The sequence below is a fragment of the Pelophylax lessonae genome (assembly GCF_965119305.1).
Source record: "Pelophylax lessonae genome assembly, chromosome: 6".
Taxonomy (NCBI): Eukaryota; Metazoa; Chordata; class Amphibia; order Anura; family Ranidae; genus Pelophylax; species Pelophylax lessonae.
Genome location: NC_138773.1, coordinates 286,029,509 through 286,049,676, shown reverse-complemented (window position 1 = coordinate 286,049,676; position 20,168 = coordinate 286,029,509). Strand labels below are relative to the sequence as shown.

General features: G+C 42.9%; 1 protein-coding gene across 1 annotated transcript in view; it reads right to left on the bottom strand.

The window, feature by feature from the left end:
* The window catches only part of GTDC1 (glycosyltransferase like domain containing 1), a 488,045-nt gene that overhangs the window by 44,734 nt on the left and 423,143 nt on the right, over nt 1–20,168 (bottom strand). The window contains exon 8 of the mRNA XM_082260340.1: nt 6,223–6,293. Within this exon, the coding sequence (XP_082116466.1) occupies nt 6,223–6,293 (71 nt within the window). The remainder of the gene's footprint in view (nt 1–6,222; nt 6,294–20,168) is intronic.

Here is a 20,168-nt window from a genome sequence, read left to right as displayed (position 1 = left end):
TGTCTGTTTTTTTGGCGGATCTGAACGGATGCCCCATGCATGTCTATGGGACATCAGATGTCAGTGGAGACATGTCCGCTGACATCCGATCCGTTCCGTCAAACCTGGACGGATGGAAACCCTATTTTCAATCCGTCCAGCGGATCGGATCGGATGAGAACGGACAGGCGGTCCGTTCTCATCCGATTCCCCCATAGAGAACATGACACCTCTGTCTCTGCACACAGCGCAGAGACAGAGCTGCCATCCACCTGCTCAGTGGGGGATCGGCAGATCGATCCCCCGCTGAGAAAAACGGAGTCCGCCGACGGACCGCCAGGTGTGAAAGGGGCATAAGGAAAATAATATAACAGTCCCGGTTCACACTGGTGCGATGTGGGAAACCCTGCGAATCATTGCCGGTTCCCACATAGCACCAGAATCACACAGTGGTTCAGACTGAGATCTGCGAATCGCTGGGGGTGTCAATGTAAAGTTAATGACACCCCCAGATTGGTTCACAGATTGCAGTGCGAACTAGGAAATGGGGCAGAAATCAGATCGCATAGGTGTGAACATCCATGCAATCCAATTCCAGTGCAAACCAAAAAAAGGGTCCTGCACCATTTTGGTGTGAATGTGTTTTCAGCCATATATTTTGTATGGCTGAAATCGCATCGCACTGACATGGCATGTGATCTGCAAAACAATGCGGTGTAAATCACATGCAATGTCTGGCATCGCACTAGTGTGAACCGACACTAAACTCTGACAGTGCAACTATACTGTATAATAGACAAAAATAAATAAAGGCAGGGATTACTATGACTGCTCAAGATTATAATATAAGATGTATTTTCCAAAGTTATGGTGATATATCTTTGCTTTGAGTTTGACGTGCGTTCACTTGTGCTGAACATGTGAGAAACAAGGTGGGCACGGATTGGAACTCACTTTATAGAATTCAGCTGGCTACACATTATTCAATTTTTGTTGTTTACACGCACACCCCGTTTTACGTACACTCACTTTATGTACACTCGCAAGTACGGACACAGCTTGGTCAGCTTGGCATCGCATTACTCCCGATTTTTAACATTGGTGTCTATGGGAAATCTTGGTCAGCTTGACATGGCACTACTCCCAAACTATAAGTGACAGGGATACCAAACTTAGGGAGCATCGAGAGGGGACCCAGGACTACAACATATCCTATTTTGTGGTCGGCCAGCTAGCATAGGTAATCTACCATGTCATAGTCCTGGTTCCCCTTAACATGCTCCCCAAGTTTGGTGTCCTTGTCACTTATGGTTTGGGAGCAGTGCCATGTCAAGCTGACCAAGATTTCCTATAGAGCTAGTGTATGTACATGCATTGAGAAGTGAAAAAAAATATTGCTTCACTTTAACCACTTTAGGACCGGAGGATTTTCCTGCTTTAGGTCCAGGCCACTTTTTGCTTGGCACAGTGCGACTTTAACTGACAATTGCGCGGTCATGCAATGCTGTACCCAAACAAAATGTACGTCCTTTTTTTCCCCACAAACAGAGTTTTCTTTTGGTGGTATTTGATCACCTCTGAGCTTTTCATTTTTTTCGATATTAATAAAAAAATGCGACAATTTTGAAAAAATAACAATATTTTTCTACTTTTGACAGTTAAAAAATATCCAATATATTCAATTTTTGTCATATATTTAGGCCAAAATGTATTTAGCTACATGTCTTTGACAAAAAAATTCTCATTGAGCGTATTTTTAACCGTTTTAAGACCAGAAGATTTAACCCCATTCCTGACCAGGCCATATTTTGCGATTCGGCACTGCGTTAGTTTAACGGACAATTGCGCAGTCGTGCGATGCTGTACCCAAATTAAATTTATGTCCTTTTTTCCCCACAAATAGAGCTTTCTTTTGGTGGTATTCGATCACCTGTGCAATTTTTACTTTTTGCGCTATAAACAAAAAAAAAACGACAATTTTGAAAAAAAAAACAATATTTTTCACATTTTTTTATATGAAATTCCCCCCAAAAAAATGTAAAAATCTAAATTTTTTATCATTTTAGGCCAATTTGTTTTCTGCTACATATTTTGGTAAAAAAATTGCAATAAGCGTATTTTGATTGGTTTGCACAAAAGTTATCGCAGCTACTAACTACGGGAAATTTATGTAATTTTTATTGTTTTTTTTTTTTTTTAACGCGTAATGGCGGCGATCTGTGATTTTTAGCAGGACTGCGACATTGCGGCGGACAGATCGGACCCTTGGCTGACATTTTTGGGGGGACCAGTGACATTACTACAGTAATCAGTGCTATAAATATGCACTGTTACTGTAATAATGACACTGGCAGGGAAGGGGTTACCTTTATTGGTGCTCAAGGGGTTAAATATATGTCTGGTGCTTACTGACGTGTGTGGGGGGAGGGGACTGTGTGACACAGACACAGATCGCAGGTTCAGCTATGCTGAATCCTGTAATCTGTGACTGTCTGTCACAAAGGAGATCCGCCCGCTTTGTTTACACAAGCGGGCGAATTTCCTAACTCGATCCCCGATCGGGGAAGATCGGTGGTGATCACCGCCTCTCCTCCCCTGGCCCGACTCCCGCTGCCCACATGGGGAGAAGTCCGGCGACGTAGGTCTACGTCGCTGGATGGAATCGAGCCACTTTGCCGCAGTACGCTCCATGTGAGCGGTCGGCAAGTGGTTAAGTACATTTTCGTTTTACATACATGCTCTGGTCCCATTGTGTACGTGACCATACATTATACAATTTTCCTGTTCAATTTCCTTTAGATTTACCTTTAACTATGTAGTGCGTCCCCTATTTACGAACAAGTTCTGTTCTGGCAGTTCGTTCGTAAGTTCAACTTGTTTGTAAGTCCAGCAAAGATCAGCGCTTGCAGACAAAGGCTGTGAGCACCGATCAGTGTGTTCTGGCCCCCTGTCAGAACACAAAGGCCCAGCATTGGAGATTGCTGCACCAACATTGCTTGTGTTAGTACAGCGATCTGTCAGTATTTGTGTACCCAGTTTTACAGGATTGGACATGTTCGTATTTGTATGTAGGGGACTTACTGTATAATGTGTAGTCAGCTTAAGACCCCGTTCACACTGGGGCGACCTGGTCGCCTGACAGGTCGCCGTAGGTCACCTGCCATAGAGAAGCTGTGGACCCGTTCTAATAGGAGCGACACAAGTCGCTCCGACTTAGAAAAAGGGTCCGGAGCTTCTTTGGGGCGACCTGGAGCCACCTGCATTGACTTCAATGTTATGAAGTCCGTGCCGGCCGCTCCGAGCTGCGCGCCGTGACCTGTGAGGTCGCCCCGGCAAGTCGGATCGCCCCAGTGTGAACGGGGTCTAAGAGCTTGTTCACACCAGCTTGCTTGGGTGTGTTGTATGAGGGAGAATTAGGGGAGGTGTGATGCATTGTTAGGACACATTGTACACCTTACTTTTTTATTGAAGTTTCACAAAATGAAACTTAAAGTGTTACTAAACCCAGGAGCCTGCACTCACTATATCTGATCTCCCACAGTACACAGAACATGCAATTATTTTAGTAAATATAAACTGCTAATTACCTTCTCTCATCAGCAATATATAGCAGTCTTGTGATTTCTATCAGTGTCCGGCCAAGCACTGGTTAAAGCATTTGTTACCCCAACACTTCATATTCCTGATATGTGGGTGCTGTACCATGTACTTGTATGAGAAAGTATCCTGTTCTCTTTGTATTGCTTCCTATGTGTAAAATCCCTGGTGTTACTGCCAGTCCCTCTGCTTTCCTATTAAAGAGGAAGTAAACCCTCCTCTGTGACTTGTACCTATAGGTTAGCCTATGATAAGGATTACCTATAGGTACTGTAAATATCTCCTAAACATGCACCGTTTAGGAGATATTTACCTTATATGCAGCCAGTGACGTCACTGGCGCATGCGCTCTGAAGGAACAGCCGCTGGTGCCGTTTCTTCAGAGCCCCGTGCCGTGACTGTCGGCTCCCGCACGCGTGCGTGACGTCACCGCGGCTCCGGCCAATCAGATGGCTGGATGCCACGATCCCAGAAGACAGGCGACTGGACATGTCGCCCGTTATACAGGTGAGCGGACACCACAGCGGGGGCTCGTTCCAAGGTAAGTATTTCATAATGAACTAGTATGCGATGCAAAAAAAAATTAACTGAGTTTACAACCTCTTTAAAAACTGACCACAATAGGCAGGAGAACACATCATGGTCAGTTCTCTAGCTATGCTGGGAACTCAGTATGCTCTCCTCCAATGATTAGACTTGTCCTGACAGGCCCTTGCTGCACAGCCATTTACTGGCAAGCTCAGTGAGCTGCTGCTGCTTTTCCTTCCCCCAGCTCTTATGCAGCTGAGAACAGAGAGAATGTGAGATCACTTAAATAAAAAGGGAAAAAAGGTATTTATAATGTTTTTTTTTTTTTTTTTTATATATCTATACACAAATGCCTTTCATTTCTGTTTTAAACTCATGGGGTTGGTTTACAAGGTGATCGTCTACAATCATCTACAATCTTTTTAAAGCGTTACTAAATCCACAACAGTAAAATCAGTCTGTATATGCAGTAAAGCATGCTTGTTATACTCACTGTGGAATCTAAGGTGTTATCCTCTGCATTGTGTAAAAAGGCTGTTTGATCCTGTCTTCTCTGATCCTCCCCTCCTTCCACTGTCCCCTGATCATTTCCTGATAACACAGAGTCTATGGAGTCAGGCTGCACATGCTCAGATTGATTTGTATTGCTTGAGAGAGGTTTATTTTTTTTTCTTGGGAGAGTGCATGTGATCAGCACAGCGCCAATCATCACTGTCCAGACGGAGGGTCTTGCAGTCTCTATTGGACAGCCAGAAAACTCCTCCTACAAGCTTTAACCAGTGCTCTGCTGGACACTGATAGAAGTCACAAGACTGCTATATACTGCTGATGAGAAAAGGTATTTAGCAGTTTATATTTACTAAAATAACTGCATTTCCATGTTCTGTGTACTGTGGGAGACCAGATATAGTGACTGCAGGCTCCTGGGTTTAATAAGTCCCAATCACACCACATGCTTTGGGCTGTACTGGAAGAAATCCAAGTTTGAGACCGCACTCAGGGTGTTATGATGAAATCAAAAGGTTTCTTTATTCCTCATAAATAAAGTAGACAGACAGTGTACAAACAGATGTGTCGGGTTGACGCGATTCACAACGCTGTAGGTCGCTTACTCATAACCATATCCATGGTGGTTATGAGTAAGCGACCTACAGCGTCGTGAAACGCGTCAACCCGACGCGTCTGTTTGTACACTGTCTGTCTACTTTATTTATGAGGAATAAAGAAACCTTTTGATTTCATCATAACACCCTGAGTGCGGTCTCAAACTTGTATTTCTTCTACTCTTGGATGACGGATCTGACCTGCACCGGGTTTGGAACATACACCTGAGCGGCTTTTTCCTTATTGGGCTGTACTGGGCCTGAGAAGGACAGTGCAGTTCCAACGCAATGAAAAGTTAAAATGCAATGTTTCCTATTGGCCAAGGTCTCAAAAATGTTCTTCTTTGTTGTGCGCTGGGTAAAAATGGAACATGCTGCATTAAAACGGAGCGCAACGCGTTGAAATGCGCCAGTGTGCTGTATAGAGCAATTATAAAACAAGAGGAATTTGCTCTTTCTGATCATGCTTATTTCACAAACAATCCGTGGATGATGTACTATTTTGTGAAGTAAAAAATTTCCCTCGTCACATATTTTTATGACAATATATTAAATAGTTTTCAGCACACGCAAGTTTTAAAAACGTTCCTCCATATGATTATGGCCTGAAAGGATGTCTGCAATCTGAAAGTCTCTTTCTGAAATATATATTATGTAATATAAATATTTGCCTATATATGTGTACTTATAAACATGAATAAAATCTCATGTAACCATCTGCAGTTGTGTGCATATTCTCAATAAGGTCCTTGTCAGCCTCCTTCGCTACATTACAGCACTCTCGTCCCACCCGAGACTAATGCAAAAGAGATATTTTAAACATTTTGCTATTGTGAGAAACAGATGGTACGGATAAACTCAGCCTAATGCATTATATCACGTATAGATTTTTTTACATTAACATGTCGTTTTTACCAAATAAACAAATGCTCTTGCATAACGTTAGTTTCCACGCTTTTAAACACTGCCGTGGGATTGGCGCTGAGCTGCGGTGGAGAAGATGAGGTGTTCCTACCTGGAAAAATCTCGGGGTATACTAAAGACTTCGGGCACAGCGGGTAACATCCACAGTGAACAGCTTCCAACCTGAAAATAAAAAGATATCAAGTAATTCTTGTGTCAGTTCACAATAGGGATCTGCATACAGGTATATGAATTGTAGTATTTACGTAAGCATCTGCAATACAGTGTGTGTGGGCACCTCAAAACTGCTCAGGGAAAAAGAGAAATAAAAAGCAGTTTCAGCATTGGCGCCTCCAGATAGGCCATGCCACTGACGCATTTTGCCCTGCCCTCGAGGCAAGACGCGTCAGCAGCATGGCCTACTGGGAGGAGCCAGGGCTGAGAATTCTTTTCAGCTATCTCGTACCTGGAGAAGTTTTGAGGTGTGCAGTGTCCACACACAATATTTCAACTGGATTGGATTAGCATTTACACCTGCACTCTGCTTGAAGTGGGTTCACCGGAGCCATGTGGCGCTCCATCAAGCATGTACAAAATCTACCAAAGCATATGTTATTCTGTTCAGTTAGGATTGTGATCCAGATACACGTGCGTAACAGATATAGCTTCCTAGCCCTCTGTGCAGACTACACAGTTCCGCCTCCCTCTCCATCCCCTCCAAAAAATAAAAAATCAGCAGCTGCGCATACTGTAGCTGCTGACTTTTAATATTAGGACACTTACCTGCCCTGGAGTCCAGCGATGTCGTCACCGCAGACGATGTTTCTATCGGCTGTCGGGTGCTGCTGCATCGGCTTCACGGGTGGGTCCCTACTGTGCATGCGCGAAATGCGCTGCGCATTCCTGTTGGCTCGGCGGTGGGAAGGGAGGAGGTGCCAAACTTCCGAGGGATGGCGCCGTATCCCAGAAGTGGGAAAGGGTACCTGTCAAAAACAGATACCCGTTCCCCCCTGAAAGGTGCCAAATGTGGAACGGGAGGGGGGGAGGAAGCAAATGAGCGGAAGTTCCACCTTTGGGTGGAACTCCGCTTTAAAGCCTGTCAGGGAGATTTGCGGCGATTATCTACGCGAATGCGCAAGCCAGCAAACGTTCAGGCTAAATTACATGGTTGTGGACCAGGAAATGTGCAAAGGCGAATGTGCATGCGCACTCGCGAATATGCGCACACTCGCAAACGTGTGTACGCACGCGCGCGCATGCCTGTTAGCGCCAGGCGGGCTATTTAAACTAGCTGCAGTATTGACTTTTGCTGTTTGGTCTGCAGCTCCTGGTGTTACTCCTGTTTCCTGTGCTGACCTTTGATTCTGATCCGGCTTACTCCTCACTTACATTGTTCTGCTTAATACCCCCTTCTTCTGCCTGCTGTTTTGCTTAATCTGCCTGAACATTACCTACCCGGCTTGTCTGACTCTGCACCTGCACTTCCAGTCTGCTTCAGCTGCTTCTTCGGTCTGCCAAGCTTCGTGCCAGCATACCCTCCATCAGCCTGTCTGCTGCACATCCTCCTGCCGATTGATGGTACACAGATTACTGGACTTATTGCAGGTGCTCCTACGTCTCCATACTCTGGTGGCTGCTGTCCCCACTTCAGTAGCCTCTGAGCCGGTGATGTACGAGGGGCCCTACTCTACATGTCAGGCTCACTGACCAGGTACGTGACAAAGCCCAACTTCGGGAATTACACAAAAATTACTCTTGCAGTGGGTTCCTAGGCACACTTCTAGGGTTAAATACTTGTTAGATTTAGGGTTAGAGGAATAAACTGTTATAATTACTTTATTCTTTACTCTGGCAAACTACCTCCCTTTCTCTGAAGCCTCTACTTCAGCCAGCGTCTGCATGCTGACATCATCACATACAATGCAGGGCCAATATTCCTGCATTGTATGTGAAGATGGCAAGAGCCCAGGTATAACCAAGAGAATCAGAAAAAAGGGTCAGAACCAGCAATAAGGCAAGCATCATATCTTATTTCCCAGCTTTTAAATTTGCAAAGGTATTTTTTTTGTGTAATTGCTGGAGTTGAGCTTTAACCAACCAGGATCCAATGCACCATGTAATTGGACAATGCAGTTGAAGCAGTATACTGATGAGGTTATTCCTTTGTACTCCCCTACTCCAAGCCAATTAAAAGGTTTATTCTAACAGCACTGTGCAAATGAAGCGACTCCCAGTCTGAGTGCTGCTATGCAAGGGATCAGGAGAAGGTGATGCCAAGGCAGATCCAAATTCTTATGCTAGTTCTATGTTAAAAATACATTTATTGATTTTTTTTTTTCATGAATACATAACTGGAGTAAATGTCTTTTTTTTTTTTTTGCATATATGCCCAAAGTTCAGTTTTATTATTGTATCACCAGGAAATCTGGTCATTCAAAGGTGTGTCAGACTTACATAAACAAAGTTGCTTTCACTTATCTATACATTTTTTATACCAATTTTAATGATGCATTCCAGTACAATTCAAAAACTTATAATAACATTCAATTTTAAGTAAAATAATAAAAGTTTTATACTTACCGGCTCTGCAAAATAGTTTTACATGGCGCAGCCCCGATCCACCTCTTCTAGGGTCCAACGCTCCTCCTCTTCGACCATAGAAAGCACTTGTCTAGGCTCGCTCCCAAGTTGCCCTGTCCAATGGCACCCACTGCTATCATTCTGCCCAGTGAGGAGGGAGATAGCAGTGAGGGACACTGCTCTCCTACACATCACTAGATCAGGATCAGGCCCAGATATGGGGGGGGGGGGGGGCGGCTAGGGGGATCCTGCAGCAGAAAAGGTTTCTTACCTTAATGCATTGAGTTTGCATGTTCTCCCTGTGCCTGCGTGGGTTCCCTTCCACATCCAAAGACATGCTGGTTGGTTGATTGGATCCTGTCTAAATTGGCCCTAGTATGCGTATTTATAAATGGGAGTTAGGGACCTTAGATTGTAAGCTCCTTGAGGACATAGACTGCAAATCAACAAAAGTCAATTAAAAGTGCTACTAAACCCAGAACAGTAAAATCAGTCTGTATATGCAGTAAAAAATGCATGTTATACTCACTGTGTAACCTAAGGGGTTAATCCTCTGAATTGCCCTAGGAGGCACTCTGCACATGCTCAGTTTGGTGTGTATTGCTGTTTTTTTTTTTTTTTTTTTTTGGGAGGGTGAATGTGACCTGCACAGAGCCTATTTTTTTGTAGAATTGTATAATCTGAGTCTAAATAAATGAAGGCCAAGGATTACCTGGTGCCAAGAACCTTCTGTAGTCTTCACACACTGCACAGCCCTATTAAATATTGTGCATCTGCGCTTTCACTATGTGTTCCCACTACCCAGCAGCTGCTCCTACAGTGAGTATCAAATACACCCAAATATCTAAGAAACAAAATGGTGCCACGCTCCTAACTGTATGAATAATAATTATATAAAATAAAGTAGACAAGACAGCACCATCCAAATAAAAGGTGTAGGATAAACCACAAAAGCATTATAAACTAAAGTGACAAACTGTTTGTTTCATGCAGTTTTAAGGCTACGTTCACATCTAGACATTGCTATTTTTACAGGCGTTTTACAAGCGTCTTTAAGGCGTTTTTTCAGCCATTTTACACGCGTTTTTAGGTTGACAAGTGACCAATGAAAAAAAATAAAAACGCCTGTAATCTGCCAAAAAAGAAGCTCATGTCATTTTTCAAGTGACGGGCTTTGTGCTTAAGGAGACAGAACTCTCAGATGTGAACAGGGGCCATTGAAATGAATGGGATTTGTCTTGTTGGGTATTTTTAGAGCTGAGGCTTAGAGCAGAAAATCACCCAAAATGCCTAGATGTGAACAGACTTAAACACACTCTGCAGTGTTTTTGTGTCACTTCTAAAACACTGTGCTCCACCAATTTCCACACAAATGTGATCTTCAGTGCTTTTCTCTCTAGAGCACAGGTGTCAAACACAAGGCCCCGGGGCCGAATCCGGCCCGCCAGGCTGTTTCATGTGGCCCTCCCATCTCTCCTGAGCTGCGGCACCCCCCCTCTTCTCCGCCCACTCCCTTGTCTCAGCAGTCGGCAGCAGAGAGGAGGACAAAACTCCTCTGCAAGATCCTGCGCTTCTCTGTGAAGCTTCCGGGAGACTCGTCTCTGCCCTTGCCCCTGTCTCAGGAGTCAGCAGCTTAGAGAAGGACAGAACTTCTCCTACAGATCTTGTGCCTCTCTGTGCAGCAGAAGTTCTCTCCGCCTGCCCTGGTCTCAGCATTCAGTAGACTCCGGCAGCTGACTCCTGCCCTCCTCTGGTCCTCCTCCAGACCCTACATTTTATGCTTCTCAGCTCCACACCCAGTTCCTTCCTGGAAGCAGCACAATGTAACAGGGGTGCAATGTGATTTAAGGGTGGGTGGGGGACTCTTGATATCTGATGTAAGTGGGGGGGGGGTCTGGACATTTAGTCTTACAGATACAACCAGGCCTTTGAGTGGAACCATAATGCTGATGCGGCCCACGATGCAATTGAGTTTGACACCCCTTCTCTAGAGTGTTCACTCCCCAGAGATGATTGTAACTTTATATATATATCTTCTTCTCCCCTCAGCTAGTGGGTCCACCCTGCCAAAAAAACCTCCTTGGGGGTCTCCGATATATATTGCCAATATTTCCCTTTCCAAGGAGCTCGGAGAGACATTAGAGAGACAAATGTTATTAAAAGGCATATAAAATAAAAACTAAAAACATTACACTGTGCCTCAACAGGCATCTGGCGATGTGCTTCAACAGGCACCCGATATTTCACTGGATGCGAGCGGGGACCACTTTCTTACAACTACCTATGACGAAACGCATTGGGTAGGGCTAGTGCCGATTGCATCACTTCCACTCAGTGGAGGGCACCCTTGCACCCAGTGAGCAGTGGGTGGTATGGTTCTTCTGATAGAGACTCTGCTGGAATACACAGTCATCTGTTGAGGCTCAGTAGACTGTAAGTGTTTTAATTGTTATTTTAAATGTAATTTAAAAAAAATGTACTGCACTATCAATTTCATCCAGCATGCGTATCCCGCCTTTTTCTTGTTCAATGCATTAATGGCTTTTTAGGTTTAAACTAAATGTATTTATTTATTACAGGTACTTATATAGCAATGTCAGTTTACGCAGCGCTATACATTTTTTTTATACATTCACATTAGTCCCTGCCCTCAAGGAGCTTACAATCTAAGGTCCCAAACTTATATTCATACACATACTAGGGTAAATTTAGACAAAAGCCAATTACCTCTCAGCATGTCTTCAGAGTGTGGGAGGAAACTCACGCAGGCACAGGGAGAACAGGTAACCTCTGTGCAGGTAGTGCCATGGCTGGGATTCCCACTTATGACCTTAGTGCTGCTAGGTGGAAGTGCTAACTACTTAGCCACTGTGCTTCTCACTAAAGGGCTGCTGTAAAACAAAATAAATCCATATGGCTGTTTACTAGGGATCGACCGATTATCGGGAGGGCCGATATTCACTTTTGCCGATATATCGGTAACGGCCCCGGAATGGTCGATATTACCGATATTTCAAATATTGCTCATGTAACGGTAAAATTATGTCACATAGCATAATTCCGAAATGTTATTGAATACGCCACTCACATAATGTACAAAAGATACAAGGAAATTCCAAATTAGCAGATCTGCATCTCTCACCCACTTGCCGTAAGTGATACCCGGGTGATACCGCTCCGTTTGGCATCCACTCAATACCACTCCATCCCTCACCCGCTCCATCTCCCACCCAGCCGATACCGCTCCGTCTCTCACCCACTTGCCGTAAGTGACACCCGGTGATACCACTCCGTCCGGCATGCGATCTCGGAGGTCACATATACAGGACGGAGCGGTATCACCCGGGAATCACTTACGGCAAGTGGGTGAGAGACGGAGTGGTATCGGGTGGGTCGGAGATGGAGTGGGTGAGGGACGGAGCAGTTTTGAGTGGATGACGAACGGAGCGGTATCACCCGGGAGTCACTTACGGCAAGTGGGTGAGAGACGAAGCGGTATCGGCTGGGTGGGAGATGGAGTGGGTGAGGGACGGAGCAGTTTTGAGTGGATGACGAACAGAGCAGAATCATGCAGGTAAAACTTACGGCAAGTGGGTGAGAGATGCAGATCTGCTAATGTGGAATTGCTTATATCTTTTGTAGATTATGTGAATGGCATATTCAATAACATTTCTAAACGGAATTATGCCATGTGACATCATTTTACCCCTACATGAGCATCGCCACCTAATAATTGGAGGAGGAGAAGACTAGTCTCAGACCCTGACATAGGATGTACAAAATATCATCCCATATCGGCCGATACTGATATGGTGTGACCAATATATCGGTATCGGCCCTGAAAAAAACATATCGGCCTATCCCTACTGTTTACTTACTGTATTACAGTACTACTCACTTTATGAGCATTGCATGTCTTTCTGACCCATGCGGAAAATAAGATTTACTTCTACTATCAAAAATGCTTATTTTAGTTTGTATGTTTTTTATGTTGTTGTCTAAGCTTGGTATGTCCAATAGGCTTTGTTTTGGAATACACATCTAAAATAACTAATAAAAAGAATTTAAAATAAAATGTTTATAAGTGATGGCGGTAAAAGTAGAAGAGACTCTTGCAGTGGTCATGCAGTGGAACTATCACAGAATTGTAATAGAGACGGAATATAAAGAGCCTCAGACCTTTTCTAAAGACTGGACACAGATCAGAAAGGACTAACCCCAATAAGGTGTCAAACCATGGACTAAAATAAAAATCCAGGGCACATTTACAAACACTTTAATAATACACACACAAAAAAAGTAAAAACAATTATAAAGTAAAATTGAAGTAGTATAAAGTAAAACCTTTTACGCCACTTACCACTGAAATTCCAATACTGGTTTTACCAAAATATTATCCAAATGTTTTATGGATTATGTCTGGGTTTAATATACATATATATAATATAACAGAACACATAGCATATGTTTGCTTGCTGAATAAATCAAATCACCCAGAGTGAGAGATGCTGTTTTTTTGGGGCTTTTTTTTTTTTTGGTCCTTTAAATGCAGCTCAACACATTTTTAATCGTCAAATAAACACAAGAAACAAAACACGAAAGTACAGACAGATTTTTCCCTTGATCGTTCTGCAGAAATTAAGAATGTTCATTTGCAACGTATGGCCACAAACGTTACCAACACAGATCCTCAACTGCTGCAATGCGCATAATTCCCAGCAATGCTGTTCACAGCTATTTAAATATAGTTTGTGACTGGCGTCTGTTTTTTTTTTTCTTTTTCTGCTTATGTTGGAAAAGACGATTCTAAAATTCCGAGTGAATTAGGCTTTTTTTTGTTGATTTTGTTTGTGCATTTTTGTTTTTAAGATGCATTAAGGTGCAAAAAAAAAAAAAGTATTTCTTTTTCTATGTAATCATGAAACTGGCTGAAACGCAAGATAGATATAGTTACCCCTAAAATATAATCGAGGCATACCCCGCGAGCTTTGTCTCACTACATAATGACAACAAACTGACATGTACGAAACATGTAAAAATATACTTTTATTTTTGTTGGCTAGTAAAAATGTAAAAAGAAACTCAAAACAGGTCTTTAACTGTGTTTATGTAAAATGGTTTTGAAATGCAGCCAAATGGGTTGACCATGGAAGGAATTGGGCTTTCTAAATGTTTTTTCCCCTCTCTCCCTTCTCCTCCAAAAGTATTTGAGGTCACGCTTTTTTTTTGCAATTCTTGCTTATTTTCAATGACACTGTGTATATACATTTGCTGCTTGTGGTTTTTGTATTTTCCTTAACTGTCAAGTGTCAAATTAAACAAGGTAAACAAGTACATCCTTCCATGATAAGGTATAGGATGTTTATTATTTTTGAATAAAATTACATTTTGCCCCATAGTTGAAGGGTTACCCTCTGTGGTTTAGTATTAACCTGTCAAAGAGTACATACACAGAAGAATAGGTCAGTAATCTATACAAAGAATGACACATACTGCAAATAGTGCTGAAGTGGGAAAACCCTGCCACTGGAATAAACCAATCAAATGTTCCAGTTTTATTATTGGCAGAAAAAAGAGAGGCGTGTCTTGCTTCCTATCCACCTTCGCGTCCTTGTCACCTTTCCACTATGAGCTTACGTCCTTGATGGTGACATACACAATTCTGTATATTGATGTCTAAATATACTAGAAAACAGACAGTCAGTCTCTCTTCTGCAACTATATCATGTTTTTTGGGGAAAAGTTCTTTCATGCTAGTGGTTGTAAACCTCAGACATGAAATATGAACAAAGCATATCCCTCTATAGCAGTGATGGCAAACCTTGGAACCCCAGATGTTTTGGAACTATATTTCCCACGATGCTCATGCACTCTGCAGTGTAGCTGACCATCATGGGAAATATAGTTCCAAAACATCTGGGGTGCCTAGTTTCGCCATCACTGCTATAGTGTGTACTTGTCTCAAACACTTAAAGAGGAAGTAAACTCAGTTCTATTATTCTATTTTTTCAAATATTTGTGTACAACAAAGTATTTTAATGAACTGCACATTGTAACTTTATTATAAAACCATTCGCAATTACCTTTTTGTTTAATTATAACATATATCTTCTTCTGGGAGTCGGCTGCACCATCTTTGCTAATGATTTCGGTCTCCCCTGTGGACGTCATTTATGCTCTTACTCGTTTCCTCTGCCGAAATCTCGCGCATGCACGATCGCGTGCTATTCAAGCCTCTTTCTCGATCGCTGTTTCTATGGCAACCAAGCTTTGCCGTTCTTAGCTCATATGAGGAAGGCACAGTATCGCGAGCCTTCATAGCCATGCCTTTTTGTAGAGTAACTGAGACCCAGCATGCTGTTGTTAAGGAAATGGCACACATAGCATGCCGTGAATTGAATGACCAACTGTGCTGTGCGCAACATGTGTCGGTGACATAATAAAAGATTTCTGTACGGATTGTAGGAAGATGATACAAGTAAGTAAAGTTTCACAGGCAGCAATCTATAGCTACAGTAATGTAGATGAAAATGAGCTAAAGTTTACATTTAGAGTTTACAACCACTTTAAGAATATTAAGTGTAATTTCTATCTGCTGCTATGTTCCTCTGCTATCAGCATGAGTCACTTATGACAATTTCTCTTGACACCAAGAGAAAAAAGGAGACAGGGGAGGGACCTCTAGCTGATTGACAGCCTCTGCTCTGCTCCTGTGAGCTACATGGAGGGGGGTGTGTCTCTTCCCACCAATCAGCTTTCCTCACTGAGCTCTGAAGAGAGTAACTTTGGCTCTCCGCCCCCCCCCACCCCCTTTTTTCTGAAAGGGATTGTAGAGGCAGAACTTTCTATGCATTAAGATAAAAAAAAAAAACTTCCATGTGCAGCAACCCCCCTCCGCCCCCTAATACTTACCTGAGCCCATCTTTATCCAGCAATTTTGCAGAAGTTTCTCAGCTGCTCAGGACTCCCCTTTCTTATTGGCTGATACAGCAGCGCATCACCATTGGCTCCTGCTGCTGTGAATCAAAGTAAGTCAGCCAATCATGAGAGAGAGGGGACGGGGACGGGGACGGGACAAAGGGAGCTGTGACTCGGCTCAGGTGCCCCAATAGCAAGATGCTTGCTGTGGAGGCACTCAAAAGGAGGGAGGGGCCAGGATCACAGAAGAGGGACCAAAGAAGAGGAAGATCCGAGCCACTCTGTGCAAAACCAACTGTGTTTATATGTTTTTTTTAAAAGAGACTTTACAATTACTTTAACTCTCAGACAAGCTTTATAAATTCAACACTTTGAATGGGTGTAGAGAAGAGAAGACTGCAGATGGACAGATACAACTTATGTAGGAGGATTTGTTTTACCTCTGTGTATCATCTGAGGAAAGTTCCTTCTCTGAGTATATGTAAGGGTTTACAACCACTTTAAGGCTTCAATCGCACGGCCATAAAAAAGGCATATACAAGTGTCTTTTAAATTTACGGATCAGAACACAGCTGCATTATTTTTAATGGAGCCATTCAGACAGGTGTGTAAACATGCACTGCATTCAGACCTGTAACACAGAATCAAAAAATCTGTGTCTAAGAACAAACATGATCTACACTTACAAACACGTTTACACGTTTGTAAGTGCCTAAACCAAGTCTAAGGCTTCATTCACACGGCCGTAATGATGTTATTACATGCGTTTTCTAGGAGAAAAGTTCCTGTGCTATGATCAGTAAAATACTTGCATATAAATGAGTTTAAATGCATAAAGATGTGTATGCGTACTTAATAAAACTTTATTTTTCCCCTTTGTTTAGACTTAATTTACGCACTTACAAATGCTTATATGTGCATTTATACATGTATTGGTGTAACACGCATTTTATTATATGCAGATTTTTTAAATCTATGTTACGGATCTGAAATGTGTAAATGGCTCCATTAAAAACAATGCAGCTGTGTTCAGATCTGTAATTAAAAAAAATAAATTATTATTATGTGCACATATGTCTATATGCGTTTAAACACATCTATATTCTAAGTATTTTACTGATCATTACCCAGGAACTTTTCTCCTTGAAAATGCATGTGTAATAACATCATTAAAATTTTTACGCCATGTTTTCCAATGTTTTGACTTTTTAAAGTGGTTGTAAACCCACAGGGCATCGAATATAAAATAAAGGCAGCATAGTAATGTGCCCACATCTTCCAATTAAATCTATGTTTTTTACTTTTCAGTTCTTGTTCCCTGCACCTTTATGAGCCCTGTAAACATCGGATATGGGTGGGCGGGTCTCTATGCCGAGTCGTGATGTCACAGGACTCCCCTCCCATCTGTACACTTCTCCCAGCAGGCAGTCCCCACTGTGCGTATACACGTTGCGCACACGGCCCCTCAATGCCATCATGTCAAAGCTACCCGGCGCCTGTGTATAGGAGGGGGTGATCTGCTGCTGGAATCCTGGACACACCCCCCCTGCTGTCATGCTCGTGCATGAGAGAAATATGTCAGATGTCAGTCACAGCAGCGGGGTGTGGCGACACACATTTTTCTCATGTGTCGTCTTTCAACCCAGCAATAAATCGGAGAGAATTTCTCAGTGCTGGATTAACTGTTTGTTGCAAGACTGGGCACAGATGGCTTAACATCCTTTATTAAACCAGGTAGAAGGCCTAATTTATATATATTTTTTTTTCAGGTTTACCACCACTTTAACAATGGTGCAAGTAAGGAAAAAGTGATCCTGACAGACATCCAGAGAGCTCATAACTTCCAGTGCACTCTGCCTGTGCTGCACTGAAATCTTTCTTACAATAGGTTGCTGCTTCTTCTTTCACTGTCCAGTCAAATGCTACGGCTGGTCCAGGATAACATGAGCTCAAAGGAAGTGGGTTGAAAATGCAGGCCTTCAGACTGAGAACATCTATTGGCATAAAAAAAGTACTACAGCGGGAATCTTTGGATAGAATGAGTATATTGCAACAAAAGATAGCTGCTTTAATTTAATCTTTTAACTGGCTATTCATTTTTATCTTGTAACTTTTAGAAGGAGTTCTACTTCAACACGGTGATGTGAGCTGCTGGAAATATATTATGACTGACTGGCGAGGACCAGGCCTGGATTTACAGCCTTTGTCTCCCTCAAGCCAGTTTTCCTAGCCGACCTACCTATATCTTATGTTCTATTTATCTGAGAGCAATCAGTGCTGGACAAACTCCAGGAGACAGGTCTCCGAAAATGCTGCTGCTGGCGCCTAATTCATTTCTATTTATTCCCTGTACTGTAATTGCGTGTAATCAGTAAGAGTATATAACGCACTGTGCTTAATCACAATCCTCCTGCAATCTACTGACATTGGTAAAGTGCAACTGCAACTCTCTCACTAAAACACCTTAATATATTTAGCATACCTTTAATTATCAGGTGCTCATATGACCTGTGAATGACAATGACTCGTTACTGCATGTATGTCAGGAATAACATTGCATATTAGTAGCATTGAACATGCGGTCTGTGCTGCTGTACGGAAACAAAAAAGAAATAGAGGGTTAAGTCTACATGGCCAAGGATGAAGGTGGGAATTACACATTGCTGATCATATGGATCCAGCTGCAGAAGGACCAGGCCCAAATCAAGTGATAAACTTGTTTAAAGTGATACTAAAGTCTTGTTTTTTTAAGTTAAAAATAAACGTTATACTTACCTCCTGTATGCAGTTGGTTTTGCACAGAGCAGCCTGGATCCTCCTCTTCTCAGGTCCCTCTTCGGCTCTCCTGGCCCCTCCCTCCGGTTGAGTGCCCCAAAAGCAAGCAGCTTTCTATGGGGACACCTGAGCCGAGCCACAGCTGCCTGTGTCCATTCAGACACGAAGTCATGGCCAGGCCCCGTTTCTCTCCTCATTGGCTGACTGACTTTGATTGACAGCAGCCAGAGCCAATGGCACGAAACTGCTGTCTCAGCCAATAAGGAGGAGAGTCCTGGGCAGCCGAGACACTCCTGCAACATTGCTGGATCTAGATGGACCTCAGGTAAGTATTTAGGGTGCTGATGCACACAGAAGGCTTTTTGTTGTAATGCATAAAATTCATTAAGTAAAAATATCATCTGCACTTACAACCATTTTAAAGTGTAGGTAAACCATAAAAATTACCTAATTTTTTTGCACAGAGCAGCCCAGATCCTCCTCTTCTAGGGTCCCTCTTCGGCTCCCCTGGCCCCTCCCTCCTGCTGAATGCCCCCACAGCAAGCAGCTTGCTATGGGGACACCTGAGCCGAGCCACAGCTCTCTGTGTCCATTCAGACACGGAGCCACGGCCCGGCCCCGTTTCTCTCCTGATTGGCTGATTGACTTTGATTGACAGCAGCGGGAGCCAATGGCGCAGCACTGTGGTCTCAGCCAATGAGGAGGAGAGTCCTGAGCAACCGAGACACTCCTGCAACATCGTTTGATCTAGATGGACCTCAGGTAAGTATTAAAGGGGCTGATGGGGGCTGCTGCACACAGAAGGCTTTTTATTGTAATGCATAAAATGCATTAAGTCAAAAATACCTTCTGCCCTACAACCATTTTAAAGAGATAAACCATAACAATGACCTTCTTTTTGGCCCATTTGGTCTGTTAAATATATCATTGTAAAAACTGTGTTATTTTTGTTTGTTAAGTGCAAAAAATGCCTGCTGATCCTGCAAGAAATCTAGTGCTGCCCTGTGTTCCATGCAGTGCTCTCTCAAGCAGTATTATCAGCTCTGTCCAGCTCCAAGAGAACACTTCCCTCTATGTTATAGAGATGAGGAGAGGGGAGGCATGCTGTACTCCTGACTTCCTTTTCTAAGTGACAATGTTGACAATGTAGGTACAGTACAGTTAGTGAGCGTTGTCACCCTACACAGGGGACGTGTGTTCCTAACAGGATCATCAGGTGAAAATTAAGAGAAAAGAAAAATGCCAGAAAAAAAATAAAAACAAAATCAGCTTAATGTGCACTTTATTGGATAACTATCCCTTCATATAGCTATCCTTTATGTTACCTCCCTCCATCTAAAAATCCTATACTCACCTGTCCAAGCTCTAAATGAACAAATGCTATTTTCTCTGCATAGATGTGAAGAAGCAGGGGACCATTTTGTAAAGTTTTGGTTGTGTGGCTCCCAGTGAGCTGCACACCATGGATTAGACAGGAGCATCGAGAGGTGACTATAAGTCTTGGGAGAGGATGTTGAGAGGGGCACAAAGTGTGACTGTGCTCAGACTATGGACAATAAAGTACCAACACATTCTTAAGAAAATATAAAAGAGCTTTAAAATAAGCCTCAACTGACCTGTGTAGCTGCATGGACTGTGTAGTAAATCGTTTTCAAAGAAACCAACAAAGATTTTGAAGTTAGTTTCAAACAGCTTTCATCCCCTGAACTTTGAAGATTAGTTTTCCCACAGTGCCTGCAGCTACAAAGGTCAGTGATGGCTTGTTTTAAAAAGTTTTGTCACTGT